This window comes from Ceraceosorus guamensis (genome assembly GCF_003144195.1).
Source record: "Ceraceosorus guamensis strain MCA 4658 unplaced genomic scaffold IE81scaffold_14, whole genome shotgun sequence".
NCBI lineage: Eukaryota > Fungi > Basidiomycota > Exobasidiomycetes > Ceraceosorales > Ceraceosoraceae > Ceraceosorus > Ceraceosorus guamensis.
Genome location: NW_020290009.1, coordinates 30,598 through 45,744, shown reverse-complemented (window position 1 = coordinate 45,744; position 15,147 = coordinate 30,598). Strand labels below are relative to the sequence as shown.

Genomic DNA, 15,147 nt, shown 5'->3' with positions numbered 1-15,147 from the left:
GGCCCTTTTTTGTGTGAGGGGGAGTCGTGAGTGTGAGTGCACAAGATGCTGCATGCGGTTCAATGCGAGTCAATCAAGGTGCTTAATTGCTTGATCGGCGCGGCGATCCAGTTCAATCGCGCGTCAACTCGACGGCGAGCGCGTTGCGTTGCGTTGCGGTGCGATGCGTTGCATGGGCTCTTGAACGGAAGAGTGATTCGTGAAGGGGCGGACGGCGGAGCCTTTGCACCGCTTGTGCCCCCACACGCAAGCAACTCATCTGACTCGACTCGACTCGACTCGACTCGCGCCCGTGCGCGCATGACTTGACTGCTGTGCGCGGCCGCGGGCGGCGTTGAACGCGTCACGACGCAGCAGGCAGCATGCGGCAGCAGCGCGCAACGCGCAACGCGCAACGCGCTCCAAAGTAACACAAACGCGCGCGCGCGCGTTGTGCATCTCGATCGAATGTGATTTGCAACTCGAGCCAACCTCTTCATCCATCTCGATCTCCACCCATTCGTGTCCCTTTCTCAGCGCAGCGCTACTCGATAAATCGCGCACTCGTCCACTGAAAGGAAGCGTCCGTCAACACAGCCCCCAAGTCAGTATTGATATCGCATCCAGAAGCGGCATAGAAGGGCTGTCAATGGAAGACACCCGCTGCATGGACTCTGGACTCTCGATCGATTGTTTGCTTGCCCGCACGACCTTCCACCTCCTCCGACCCCACATCCACGCAAATTCAGACGGCCGCGGCGAGTCCTTTTATACACTCAGGTGTGCGGCCATGAGCGACATGCGCGCGCCATCCTTCACCTCTACCGCTACACCACCCATCAAAGCGGCTGATGTCTCCTCCGGCTCTGCTGATGATGCCAGCAGCAGCAGCTCGAAGCGGGAAAGATTGGCCGATGGCGCTGCTCAGAGTCGGGGTCGAGTTCGAGATCGAGTTCGAGATCGAGTTCGAGATCGAGTTCCCTTGGCAGAGATTGCACTTCCACTCGCAGCAGCGATGCGGCAGGACGCGATGCGATGCACCGCTTCAAGCTCTTCCTCTGCTGATCACGAATCCAAAGCGCGCCACCAAACGCCAGCTGCATACTCCAACGCTTCATCCTCCTCAGCGAGCGGCAAGTATAGTTCACGTGCGAGGGCGCGAGGCTCGGATGGCAAAGTAGCAGAGCGAAGCTTGAATCATCGCTCCGCAACCGCGTCCGCCGCGGCCTCGCGCTCGGGTTCGGCTTCGGCTTCGGCTTCGAGCTCCGAGTCGGATCGCGCAGCTCGAGAGCACGTTTCCCATCGTGCAAGATCCCTCTCTTCTCCTCGCAAAAAACCCAACGTCGCTTCTCCGCTGTTGTTGGATGCGACCAGAATAGCGAGGGATTCGAGAAGAGCTGCGGCGCGCGCAACGGGGCATGATGGGATTGGTGCAAGCAGAAGCGATGAGAGCAGTAGTCGGCATGCAGAATTGATGATGCCCACGCCCACGCCCACGCCCGCGCCCGCGCCCACGCACCTCGACGCCCTGCACCCGCACAGCATCCCGACGACGAGCAGTTCGCCGTCTCATCGTTTGCTCTTTGAGGCCGCTAAAATCGGCGCTCGGCAGCAGGGCGCGTCCAGCTCCTCCACCTCCTTGCACTCTTCAGCGCCGATCGCGCCAGCATTGGCAAGCACTGACAGATCAAATGCACCACGCTGCAAAGGCAAGCCCGACGATGTGTTTGGCTCCAACGACGAAATGTTCCACCTCGGCTCGAACTTGACCGAGAGCCCCAAGACACCGCGCAGCCACGCCTCCTCTCCCTCGCTTTCGGGTGCAGATGAGGTGCGCACGGCGCACGCGCCCTCCCGCGCACCCGCCTCACTACCGCGCAAAGCTCAACGCGTCGCGCGTTCCGCACAAAAAGTCCGAGCATCGCAAGAGGGCTCGAATGCGAGTGCGAATGGCAACGGCGATGGCGATGGCGAGGGCGAGGGCGGTGAAGCGGATGGAAAAGCGCTCTTGTTGCTGCTGCTCGCGCAACCGCATAGTCCGAGTCCTCGGAAGGAAAAGAGGTCTGCGAGAAGAAGGGATGCGAGGAGAGGAAGCGATTTCGTGCTTTTGAATCCACGCTCTGGTGCTGGTTCGTCGGAGAGCAGCGAAGAAGAACGAGAAGAGGAGCCGCAAGTGAGCCCGATGAAGCTCAAATTTGAACGTCAAAGTCCTCCTGCTGCGCCTCGCAACGATCGAGCACAGGTGGATCCTACAAAGGTGGATTTCGTAGTCTATCAGGATCCTCCCGAGCAGTCTTTCGCTTCCTCTTCTCCACGCTCCAGAGATGAGAGCTCGAAGCGGAGCGCAGAGCAAGGCGATGACTCGGAAAAAATCGAAGGGCAACGGCAAAGGGCGGAGGAAGATGAAGGTCTGAATCGCAACGCATGGTCGGATGAAAATGTCCCCCCGCCTATGCCGCCGCCTGACCTTGCTTCTGTGCTCGACATCCTGAATGCGGACGGGCTAGAGCGCAGTGGCGCCGTGCTGGAAAGGAGGCGCGAGGAGAGATGCGCGGGCACAGAGGGTCCTAGCTCAGATGCGTACGTGGACGCGCCAACGCGCGCTTCTCCACACGTAGATGCTGATCGTGTTGGCAACACCTCGACAAAGGCTAGCAGCAGCCACCTGCATTACGCCCACGCGCACGCGCACGCAAAGTTGCCGACGAGAAGAAGGGGCACGGGAGGCAGGTTGAGCTTGTTGGCGGATGCTGCTGCTGCTGCTTCCGTCGTCGCTGGCTCTAGCACTGCTGGCGGCCATCATCTTGCTTGCGAAGATGCAGCTGAAGCTGGAGATGATGGAGGAGGAGGGAGCAGCAGCAGCTGCAAAGGAGACGAATAAAGAGTATTTAGCCGCGAGCGGGCGGGCGAGCGAGGCCAGGCAGGGTTCGGTCCGGGCCCCCCTCCCCCTTCCGGATCCCAGAGTTGAGCGGGGAAGAAAGCGTTTCATCTGCGAACCCGAGACTCGCGATGGAGCTGGGCCTCGATCTGGAGCTATCCAACTCGACTTGCTTTTTTTTTTTTTCTTTTCTTTGTTTTGTTTTGTTTTTGAATTCTTTCCCTTTTGTGGGACAGAGTCGAGTCTTTCGCACATTGCGCATGTTCGCCCTCCCACCTCCAAAGAAATCTCATTCGATACGCACCCTCACCCACGCGCTCATCTCACCCCATGCATTCTGTCGCGAGAAAGTATTGCAATAATTATCTTACTCGTGACTTTCAAATCCTCTTCGGCTACCCCTGCGCATGAGCGAAGATCAGGGCTTGACGAGACAAGCAGCCCTTTGACCATGCGAGAGAGAGAGCTCGCATCAAGCAACGCGCGCCGATGGACCCCCCTTCCATACGCTCCATGACTATTTGCATTGCGACGTAGCGCTCGTCTTGTAAAAGGGGGAAGGAAAAAAAGAAAGCTTACATCCCTACCGATCCGCTCGTCTCTCAACATCAACCCCCCCCCCCCGCCCCACCCTCCTTACTGCTCGGCTTTGCGCTCCTTCAGCTCCATCTCCTCCATCGCGGCCGGTGCAGCTTTGGTCGGTGCGCGCGCAGGAACGGCAATGGGCGGCGCCAGGGCGGGCGCGGCATCTTCGCGCAGGATAGCAGGTTGAGGTAGAGGTTGCGCAAAGTGTTCCCGTAGAGCCTTGTCGGCCATCCGATGCGCCTCTCTCGCCACAGTCTTGGAAATGTGCACCAAAGGCCCGCTCAGATTGAGACGGTAGACGACTGCCGAGTTTGGCGAGCGAGCGAGCGCGCGCGCGCACACACACACACACAAAGTTGAAAAGAAGAGCGGGACGTTTGAGCATAGGCTTCGCTCTGCTCGCGCTTGGATTTTTTCCCCCAGCGAGAAAGCTCGCAAAGAAAGGTGCGCTTCAAGACTCACCGTAGGCGGAAGCGATGAGGAGCAGCAGAAAGGTGAAATAAAGAGGGCTCCTAACCACGGCCAAAAACTCGTTCCATCCCAGCGCGACCATGACGCCATACATCCACACCGGTACCTGCGCAATAGACGAGACTGTGCTCCTCTTCGCCTCTACATAGTACGCATCCGCCTCCTTTCTGAACCTGGCCGAAACGTCCGCTTTGCGCGTCTCTGTGAAGAGGACCAAGGAAGAGGGGAAATCAAATTCTTCATCCTCTCCGCGCTCCACTTGAGCTGCATGCGCTGGATCTTCGGAGGTGGAGGGGATGCTGACAGACAAATCTGGATCCGATGGCTCGATGCGCGCGTACACGGGAATCAGAGCCAGCGTCTGTGCGAGGCGGAGAGACATTGGGCATCAGCGCATGCTGCCCCTTGTCAGCGTGACCTCTCGGACATCAAAGTGAGCACGTTGCCCTCACCTCATCGCGCGCCTTTCGGAACACGCCATCGATATCGTCGTCGGGCTTCCAAACCCTCGGCACACCCTCATCGTCGTATCTAAATCGGTCCTCAAAAACGCTCCGAAGCTTGATGGAGAGCACAGCGTCCGCCGTCTGCTCGTCGATCTTCGCTCGAAGGGCTTGCCAAGATTTGCGTCGAAGGGAGCTCAAAGCTACGGCATTCTCTTCGTCTGTGCAATTGAAGCCTGGCAAGACAAAGACGTGCGACATGGCCCAACTCAACAATCCTGCATGCCTCGACACGACGAGCGCGCGCATGATCCCTACTCACTCTTTGCTTTCTTCAAGTACGCAGCTTCGGCGCTCGTCAGCGCATCTTTAAAAGCGATCAAGATTCTGTCCCACATGTCCGGTCCGGGTCTAGCCAGCGCCAGCTCGGTAGGTTCAGCCGTGATCTTTTTGATGCCCCTCTCGATCTGCGCCACCATCTTTTTGGTCTCGTCCGCTCTGCACTGGTCTGCGATCCCATCGATGGCTTCTCTGAGCTGCTCTTGCTCCTCGTCCGTCGTCCAATCCGTGTCGCTCAACCTAATCGCTAGACTAGCAGCTGCGAATCGGCTCAGCGCCTTTGCTCTTTCCCCCTGCACAACCTCTGCAAAGTCGTAATTCTCTCCTCGCAGCCGGTCCAGGACGGATGTACGGAAGGTGGCCAGCACAACTTTGTGAAGGTTCTTGAGCTGACCCAAGAAAAAGGGAGATAGGGCAGCATTGAGTTTGTCCAGCAGCTCAACGCGCTTGCGCTTGTAGACTTCTTGGTGGTAGCGTGATGCGTCCTTGTCAAATTTGGCTTCCAAACGCATACTACAAGTTAGATAGGCGCGGCAAGGAAAGGCTCTCAAATCAACTCCAACTCACCTAACGCGCTGCCTCTGTGCGCTCCCATGTCCTGACCCAATGTCTCCAAGATGGAGCCAGCTTCGATCGGCTTTCTAAAGGTGCGAATTTGACTTGTAAAGGCGGTAAAGGCAGCGCCAGCGATCTCATCGCATCGGAATTGAGCGAGCAATTCTTGTTGGGTAGGCAGATCCAAATCCTTGTTCGTCATGACTTGCTCCTGCATTCGAGAGGGAGCGCAACGCACCCGAGCGAAAAAGTGTCAGATGGGCGAAGGAGCGCAGCGATTTGTGCCCGTGGATCCTTATCCTGCCAGCGTGAGCCGTCTACTCACCCAAATGTTGCCAAGGTACATGGGAAGCCCATCCGCAGGAATGCGCTTGTGATACTCGGGCCGAAAGACAAATTTGGCATTGTTGCGCTCCACAAACCTTTGTCGAAGCTGCACCACCTGCTTCTCGAATTCGTCGGGCTGCAAGACCTTGTGGGGCAACGTGGTAAAGTCAAAGTCGAAAAAGTCCGTGATCTGCGATGATTCCAGACCCTCGGGCTATCGTTGAGAAGATTCGAGGTGGCTGTTAGGCTCATACGAAGGCCTCGCAGGTGGACAGGCGTTGACCGGAGCTCACCTTAGAGAGGGAATCCCAAATTCTGCCCAGGTCGTGCAGCAAGGTGTTCTTGAGGTTCTCCAACGGCGTCACACCAATGTGATCGCGAATGACGAAAAAGAGCAGAGTCTTGTCCCGCGCCGCTGATCCAGAGCTGCGGCGGATGTGCGCATACGGAGCAGTGACAGAGCGCAACATGAGACGTCTCTTCCGGCGCACGCGTAGCGAACGCGCAATTATGCGCTGTCCTTCGCACTCACCGAGCTCTAGCGGACTGAAACAGGCCCAAATTGACTTCAAAGACGGTCTTGAGCAGTCCCATGTTTGCGCCCTGATACAAGCCCACTTGGATCTCCCACATGTTTACGATCAAGCATTCCGCGCTGGCCATGGAGAAGAGGGCCGATTTGCGCTCGAAGTCTTGGTCTTCTCCCCTTTCACGACCATCCGTGCCTTCTACGTCCATCACGAGCAAAGGAGCTTGCATAGCTCGACAGAGCCAGATACCTGTGCGCGTGCGCGTACGCGTGCGAGGCGTCGAGGCCCGTCGGCGAGTCAGTAAGATTGATGAAACTGTATGCGTGCACCACGAGCCAGCCAGTGCACACAACTTCCACTCACCCTTTGTGGTTTGCTGACGTCTCGTCTCGTCCATCACATCAAAGCTCGTTCCAAACAGTCGATTGAGCAAGGTGCTCTTTCCAGTGCTCTGACTACCCAATACCGCACACAGATTGTATCCGAAACCGCTCTCTATCAAGTTCCATTTGGCGAGATAGCTCGTCAAGTCTGGTGTGAACTTTTGCTCCTCGTTGATCAGATGCATGCGCTCTGCTGGTTGCGCCTCTGCTGCTCCCAGAGTAGGCTTGACGCTGCCTGCTCCACTCGCGCCATCGCTCCCGCCGACGGGCACGATGGGGACTGCGGACGCCGCTGCGGACGCGACGCCGTTGTTTGTTGCGAGCGTCTCGGCCATGTTCGAGCGACTTGTGACTTGGATGCGATCGGGTGTGGATGAAGTTTGATGCGGTGGTGCAATGCAAGCGTGGGCCAGCCGTGTAGCAGTCAGTCGCTCGGCGAAGCGAAGGGGAGGGCTCGCGCGAACAGTAGCGCCAACGTCGGTCAGCTTTGCCCTGTATAGCGATCGGGCAGACCAGAGTAACTTGCGGATGGATCGCCGCTCGATGCCAATGTGAATGTGAATGACTGCTATGTGCGAGCTGGATCGACGATTTGATTGTGATTTGCACGTAGTGGTGAGGATTAGAAGCAGGCGCGCTGAATCAGAATGCCGGGTTGCAGGGTGCGCTTGCCTGCCCCGCGCCCGATCGGCAACGCTGCTGGAGTCAGTTTGATCTGAGTGTGAGTGTGAGTCTTGAGCGGGGGCGCGTGCGCGCGTGCATAGATTTGATTCACGTGATGCGATTCACCCAATCACGATGCACGTTTCACGTGATTCGCCTTGCGCGACGCCGCGGAGAGCCCACTCCAGAGTGGGACGCATATATGATGGCAGCGTCAAAAGCGAGGAATTGAATCAATTAGAAGAATTAAGTCTTGATTAAGAACGGCTAATTGCACGGTCAGGTGACGAGCGCAGGAGCATGCAGCACGGCAAGGCCCGCGCGCGCGCGCGTGTCGCAACAGTCGAAGCTTTCTTCGCGGTGGTGAATCGTAAATCAAGAATGTAAGCGCTTCATTGCCACACGATCCTGAAATCACCTGCTTCACACCACCTGCGATGGCTTCGGAGCAGGCAGGGACATCATTGACAGCATTTGGTCCAGCTTGCACCTTTCTCTATCCGCACTCAGTAGTCTGATCGTCACCGGCTTGGGGTCGTTCCCACTACTCGGCCGAGTCCTCTCTGCCTGCGAGCACCCTGCCTCTTCGTGCTGTGCTGCGCACTGCATTCGTCTCCCCGATTGTCTTTGCCCATCACCCCGATAGTATCCGTCTCTCTTGCCCACATAGCATCGCTGCGCCACCATGCCGCCCAAGAAGCCGGATCTGTCGGGCTACCAGTACAGTGCCATCTCCTCGTTGGTGACGCAGACGGATCGTCGACTGGTAGATCGGCACGATAATGAGCCCAGCGGTGCTCCCGAGTCCCTCATCGGGCGCATCAGTCACAAGGATATGGGCGCAAGGGTGGTGAGGGAGCAAGCGAAGGATGTGGAGAAGAAGAAGCGCAAGGCTATGGATGAGGGAGAAATCAGACTGAACAAAAAAGGAAATGCTAATGGCGGCGCTGGAGCTTCCAATGCAGGAGGTCTGGGTGGAAGCTATGCGGACGTACTCCAAGCTACTGCGGACATCGAAGGTCTCACGTATGTGCCACGAACAGCAGAAACTCGGCAGACGTACGAAATGATCCTCAACATCGTGCTCAGAGCTTTGGGAGACCAGACTTCCGACGTCGTCAGATCCGCGACGGACGGGGTCATCGAGACGCTCAAGCTGGATGATATGCGGGATCACGAGAAAGCGAAGGAGGTTGAATCGATCCTAGGCACAGACATGAGTCAAGAGTCGTTTGGTCAACTCGTCAATCTCTCCAAGAAGTTGACGGACTACTCGGCCGAGGGAGAGGATGTCAGGGATCCTGATGCTGACAAGAGGAACGTGCTGGACGAGGACGGTGTAGCCGTGCTCTTCGAAGGAGAAGATGAGGATGAAGAGGAGGAAGGCGAGACCTACGTCGTGAGGGAAGAGAGCGACGACGAGGACGACGCTCCTGCAGCTGCTAATGGCGATGAGGATGACGATGCAGCCGATGAGGCCGACTCGACCAGCGACGCAGAAGCAGAAGGCGATGCAAAAGTCACCATCGGTGGAGATGGCGGTCAGGGCGCATCCACATCGACGTCGAGCAAGTCCAAGAGTGGGCCAGCGAGCAGGACCTCCGATACACTGACTCCCTTCGATGTGGACGCTTTTTGGCTGCAGAGACTCGTCGCTGCTTCATACCCAGACGAGCACGAATCCTCCTCCAAAGCCTCCAAGGCGCTCGAGATTCTGGCTCAAGATACGCCGGCGCGCGATGCAGAAAACGATCTCATGGAACTCTTCGACTACGAACATTTCGACATCGTGCAGACGCTCATCAAGAATCGCGAATTGGTAGTGTGGTGCACTAGACTCGGTCGAGCGGACGAGTCTTCTAGAGCCGACGTCGAGGTCAGCATGAGAGAGGCTGGAGTCGGTTGGATCTTGAAAGCTCTGCGCGGTGCAGGCGACGCGAGAGCCGGTGCGAAGGGCTCTGCTGCTGCTGGCCTCAAGCCCCTCGATATTGACGAAGATGCAAAAGCACGAGCGCGCAAAATTACCACAGCCGCCGCGCTCGCGCCCGGATCAACCCTCGCACCGCGCAAAGGAGTCGACCTCGAGGCTATGGCTTTCACTGCAGGAGGCCACCTCAACACCAATGCCAAAGTACGTCTACCCGAAGGAAGTTTCAAGCGGAGCAAAAAGGGCTACGAGGAAATTCACGTGCCCGCGCCCGTCAAGAAGGACGTGCCTGCTAGCGAGAGGATACAAATGTCTTCTTTGCCCGCTTGGGCCCAGACGGCCTTTCCAGGGGCCAAAGATCTCAATGCGGTGCAGTCGAAATGCTACCCGATCGCCTTTGGATCGGACGAACCTATGCTGCTCTGCGCTCCTACCGGTGCCGGAAAGACGAATGTGGCCATGCTCACCATTCTCAACGAGCTAGGCAAGTGGAGAGACGAAGAGACTGGAACGTTCGACTTGACCGCGTTCAAGATCGTTTACGTCGCGCCCATGAAAGCGCTCGTCGCTGAGCAGACGGAAAATTTCCGAGCTCGGCTGTCTCACTTTGGCGTCCAGGTGAATGAGCTGACGGGCGATTCGCAATTGACGAAGCAGCAGATTGCGGATACCCAGATCATCGTCACCACTCCAGAAAAGTGGGACGTGGTGTCGCGGAAGAGCACGGATAGCAGCTATACGAATCTGGTCAGGCTCATGATCGTCGACGAGATCCACCTGTTGCACGACGATCGTGGACCGGTTTTGGAAGCGATCATCGCGCGTACCATTCGACGCATGGAGCAGCTCAACGATCCTGTTCGGCTTGTAGGACTCTCGGCTACCCTGCCTAACTACAAGGACGTGGCCACCTTCCTTCGAGTAAACACCAAGCGCGGACTGTTCTACTTTGAAGCCTCGTACCGGCCGTGCCCGCTCCAACAAGAATACGTGGGCATCACAGAAAAGAAGGCCATCAAGAGGTTCCAGATAATGAACGATGTCTGCTACGAAAAGACGTTGGACCAGGCGGGCAAGAATCAGGTCATGATATTTGTTCACTCTAGGAAGGAGACGGCCAAGACGGCCAAATTCATCAGGGATATGGCCATGGAGCAAGATACACTCGCTAGATTCTTGCCGCAGAGCTCGGCGAGCAGAGAGGTGCTCCAGACTGGTGAGTCGATGGTCCTGATGATCATCACATCGAGACGCCTTGCCGCCTTGCCTGACACCCATGCGCTTTTGTTCGCGAATGTAGAGATCGAGAATGTCAAAGACGCTAATCTGCGCGATGTCATGCCGTACGGTTTCGGCATTCACCATGCTGGAATGGGCCGAGCAGATCGTCAACTGGTAGAAGATCTCTTCGGAGATGGTCATTTGCAAGTTTTAGTATCCACTGCGACCCTGGTGAGTTTTGAGCGTGTAGCTGTCCATGGCGGTGCGCGACTCCGACTGATGTGTGCTCCCGTCTTCAAACGCAGGCTTGGGGTGTCAACTTGCCCGCGCATACTGTGATCATCAAGGGCACGCAGATCTACAACCCCGAAAAGGGACGCTGGGCTGAGTTGTCCCCTCAGGACATGCTGCAGATGCTCGGTCGAGCTGGTCGGCCACAGTACGACACATTTGGAGAGGGTATCATCATCACAAATCACGACCAGCTGCAGTACTACCTCAGCCTTCTCAACCAGCAACTTCCCATCGAGTCTCAACTCGTCTCGCGTCTCGCCGACAATCTGAATGCGGAGATCGTCCTTGGCACGATCAGAAATCGGGATGAAGCTGTGGCGTGGCTCGGATACACGTACCTCTACGTTCGCATGCTGAGAAGCCCGGCATTGTACTCTGTCACGGCCGACTATGCCGAAGACGATCCCTTCTTGGAGCAAAAGAGAGCTGACATCATCCACTCTGCAGCGGTCTGGCTGGAGAAGAGCGGCATGCTGAGGTACGATCGACGAACAGGCCAATTTGCCACGAACGACCTGGGCAGGGTAGGATCACACTTTTACGTCTCGCACACGAGCATGTCGACTTACTTGCAGCATCTCAAACCGCACATGGGCCTCATCGAATTGTTCCGCGTCTTTTCGCTCAGCGACGAGTTTAAGCATCAGATGGTCAGACAGGACGAGAAGCTGGAAGTGGGTAAGCTGCTCGAACGTGTGCCCATACCCGTCAAGGAGACGCTAGAGGATCCAGCAGCCAAGATCAATGTCCTGCTGCAGACTTGGATATCCCAACTCAAGCTGGAAGGCTACGTCTTGGCGGCAGATATGGTCTACGTAACCCAGTCCGCTGGAAGAATACTCAGGGCTCTCTTTGAGATTTGCTTGAAACGCGGCTATGCTCGCTTGAGCCACGTCGCGCTGGACCTCAGCAAGATGGCAGAGTCTCGCCAGTGGAACTCGATGACTCCGCTTAGGCAATTCAAAGGTGTCCCGCCCGCTCTTGTGAGGCGGCTAGAGCGCATGGAGTATCCTTTCCACAGGCTGAGGGATTTGGAGCCCAACGAGATTGGAGAACTTATAGGCGAACCTAAAGCCGGTCGATTGGTGCACCGTTTAGTGCATCAGTTTCCCAAATTGGAGTTGCAAGCTTTCTTTCAACCAGTCACTCGATCGCTCCTCCACGTGCAGCTCACCATCACGCCCGACTTTCAATGGGAGGAGAAGCATCACGGACATGCTCAGCTGTTTCACATTCTCGTCGAGGATGTCGATGGAGAGATTATCCTATTTCACGACACCTTTCAACTCAGACAACGCTACGCTGAAGAAGAGCATCAGGTCTCGTTCACCGTTCCAGTCACGGATCCTGTCCCGCCCAACTACTTTATTTCCGTCGTTAGCGACAAGTGGTTGCAGAGCGAAGTTAGGTTGCCCATCTCGTTTAAGAATCTGATTTTGCCGGAAAAGTTCCCTCCTCATACGCGCTTGGAGGACCGACAACCCATGCCGGTGTCAGGGCTGCAGAGCAAGGATGCGCAGGCACTCTTCCAGAATCAGTTTGGCACCTTCAACAAGGTTCAGACTCAAACCTATCATACCATCTACGAGACAAACGATTCGGCGTTTGTGGGCGCACCGACTGGGGCAGGGAAGACCGTCATCGCGGAGCTGGCAATGCTGCGCCTTTGGAACAACAGCAGCGCGAAAGGAGAATCGCAGACTCCTCGCACAGTCTGCTTGGTGCCGTTTCTCGAGATGCTCGCTCCTCGCGTCGCGGAATGGAAGGCCAAATTTGGCGCCTATCGAGGAGGCAGAGAGGTTGTCGGCCTGACGGGCGAGACTAGTGCGGATCTCAGATTGCTCGAGATGGCGGATGTCATCGTTGCGACTCCAGATCAATGGGACGTCCTCTCTCGTCGTTGGCGACAGCGCAAAAACGTGCAGAGCATCGGCTTGTACGTTGCCGATGAGGTGCATATGCTCGGCGACTGGCGTCTTGCTGCCACGTACGAAGTCGTCCTTTCGAGAGCCCGTTTCGTTGCTGCTCAGACTGGCAACGCCACGCGATTCGTCGCCCTTAGCGTGCCGCTTGGAAATGCGAAGGACGTGGGCGACTGGCTTGGTGCGCCCTCTTCAGCAGTGTACAACTTCTCTCCTGCTGCTCGACCTGTGCCTGTGGAGGTGCATATCCAAAGTTTCAGCATTCCCCATTTTCCCTCCCTTATGATCGCCATGGTCAAGCCGGCATACCTGTCCATCATCGAGCATGCCGCAGAGTCGCCTGTCCTCGCTTTTGTTCCGTCGCGCAAGCAGACGAAATTGACGGCCAACGACTTGCTTGCCTATGTCCTCTCGGACAGCGAGAGGGAGAATGGGGAGAGCAGATTCCTCAACATCGAGATGAACGATCTCAAGCCTCACCTTCAACGTCTTCAAGATCGGGAGTTGGCGGAGCTGTTGGAGCACGGAATCGGCTACTATCACGAAAGTTTGAGCAGGGGCGACAAGGCGATTGTTGAGCGGCTTTACAATGCGGGAGCGATCCAGGTGGTCATCGCGAGTCGAGAGACGGCTTGGAGCATCCCTCTTACCGCGCACATGGTCCTCATTCTCAGCGTGCAGACCTACGAAGGCAAGGAGCATCGATACGTCGATTATCCTCTGACCGACGTCTTACAGATGGTCGGCAAGGCAACGAGAAGGGGACCCGAGGGGCAAAGTAGTCGAGTGATTCTGCTCCTTCAAGCCACTCGCAAAGCCTTCTTCATGAAGTTCCTCGCAGAAGGGCTGCCGATCGAGAGCAGACTCGGATCGTACGCGCAAGACTTTTTCAATGCTGAAATCGTCGCCAGGACCATCGATGATAAGCAGAGCGCCGTCGATATCCTCACTTGGACCTTGATGTACCGGAGATTGCAACAGAATCCTCAGGCATACAATTGTCAAGGATCGTCGATGCAACACATCGGAGACTTCTTGTCAGAGCTGGTAGAGACTAGCTTGGCTGATCTGGAGAATTCAAAGTGCATCGCCATTGAAGATGAGATGGACGTTGCGCCTCTCAACCTCGGAATGAGTGAGTCGCCGCCCTCGGCTAGTGTGCTCTACGAGATGCTTACTGACTGTGTATGCCTCATTCTGATGCACCACTACAGTCTCTTCGTTCTACAACATTTCTTATGTCACCATCGATGTCTTCAACATGTCCCTCAAGGAGCGCACAAAGCTGAAGGGGCTGTTGGAGATTGTCAGCTCGTCTGCCGAGTTCGAAGACTTGCCCATTCGTCAGCACGAGGACGTGGTACTTCGACGCGTTTACGATCGATTGCCTCACAAGCTAGACCGCATCAATCTGCAGACGCCCTACCACAAGGTCTTTGTGCTTCTGCAAGCACACTTTGCCCGCTTGAGCCTGCCGGCGGACCTGGAGAACGACCAGCGATTGATCCTCACCAAAATCCTCAACCTTCTCAGCGCTTGCGTCGACGTCATGTCCTCCAACGCCTTTCTCAATGCTCTCGTTGCCATGGAGCTCAGCCAGATGTGCGTTCAAGCCGTTTGGGATCGAGACTCGCCTTTGCGGCAAGTGCCACACTTTACAGCGGACACGATTGCGCGCTGCAAAGCTCGGGGCATCGAAGATGTCTTTGCGCTAGGAGACACGCTTCCAGATCTCTCTGATAAGGAGCGCGACGATCTTCTGCGCTTGGACAAGAGGCAGTTGGCGGATGTAGCGAAGTTTACGAATAATTTCCCTTACATCGAAGTCTCCTTCAATATCGAGGATCAAGATGCGCTCGCTTCCGGCACGCCCATCACCATGAATGTGAATTTGGCCAAGGACGACGATGAAGAGGAGGAAGATGAGGCGAGCGATCCTACGGTTGTTGCGCCTTTCTACCCCAACAAGAAACTGTGCAACTGGTGGTTGATTGTGGGAGATCCTGGTGCGCGCACCCTCCTGTCCATCAAGCGGGTGACCATCACGAAGAGCCTCAATGCCAAGCTGGAGTTCACCCTTCCAAAGGGCACTCATAGTCGGTTGAGATTGTACCTCATGTCGGACAGCTACATTGGCGCAGATAGGGAGGTGGAGCTACCTAACCTCGAGGTTGCGGAGGGAGAGGACAGCGATGAGGATGAAGAGGATGAGGACGAGGAAGATGAGGAAGAGGAGGAGGAAGAGTCGGGCGCTGCTGGTGGCGCTGGGGACGAAGATGTCGAGATGGCAGATGCTTGAATGTCTGCTCCGGTCTGTTCTTCCTGCTCCCCCGACCCCCTTTTCCTTCGCCCTCCTGATGCTCTGTAGAATTAAATGTGCCTCTTGTGACGTTCTTGGATCTCTGTTTGCGCCACGCAAACGTAGTGCATAGACCAATCGCGGCGCTGCTGAGTTCGGTGACGGGCGCGCGCCAGTCCTTTTCATGCGGGGTGGTCCGTGCTCAAGCGCTCGCAACGGTCACGCGCACCGACGTGGCGGTTTTTGTGGGTGCCGATGATGTTGTATTGCCACGTTACGAGCTGGACACGCGGGTTAAAATACTTTCAGATTTCATTTCGGTCGTAAGCGC

The 15,147-nt window shown here is 56.4% G+C and overlaps 3 protein-coding genes across 3 annotated transcripts; 2 read left to right on the top strand and 1 right to left on the bottom strand.

The window, feature by feature from the left end:
- Window positions 1–497: 497 nt before the first annotated feature.
- IE81DRAFT_321670 (hypothetical protein) lies at window positions 498–3,026 on the top strand. The gene has a single exon (XM_025513420.1). It carries the CDS (start codon window positions 647–649, stop codon window positions 2,858–2,860), a length of 2,214 nt encoding a protein of 737 aa, XP_025371177.1. The 5' UTR covers window positions 498–646; the 3' UTR covers window positions 2,861–3,026.
- A 459-nt stretch (window positions 3,027–3,485) lies between these two features.
- IE81DRAFT_321669 (root hair defective 3 GTP-binding protein) lies at window positions 3,486–7,108 on the bottom strand. Its single transcript, XM_025513419.1, has 9 exons — window positions 6,471–7,108; window positions 6,110–6,356; window positions 5,871–6,003; window positions 5,576–5,791; window positions 5,263–5,461; window positions 4,679–5,194; window positions 4,366–4,592; window positions 3,905–4,274; window positions 3,486–3,744 (listed from the first exon to the last, which is right to left on the bottom strand). The coding sequence occupies exons 1-9, from the start codon at window positions 6,823–6,825 to the stop codon at window positions 3,494–3,496; spliced, it is 2,514 nt and encodes an 837-aa protein (XP_025371176.1). The 5' UTR covers window positions 6,826–7,108; the 3' UTR covers window positions 3,486–3,493.
- A 447-nt stretch (window positions 7,109–7,555) lies between these two features.
- Window positions 7,556–15,071, top strand: IE81DRAFT_365219 (putative ATP dependent RNA helicase). Its single transcript, XM_025516918.1, has 4 exons — window positions 7,556–10,296; window positions 10,381–10,532; window positions 10,607–13,652; window positions 13,732–15,071. The coding sequence occupies exons 1-4, from the start codon at window positions 7,839–7,841 to the stop codon at window positions 14,814–14,816; spliced, it is 6,741 nt and encodes a 2,246-aa protein (XP_025371175.1). The 5' UTR covers window positions 7,556–7,838; the 3' UTR covers window positions 14,817–15,071.
- Window positions 15,072–15,147: the final 76 nt, after the last annotated feature.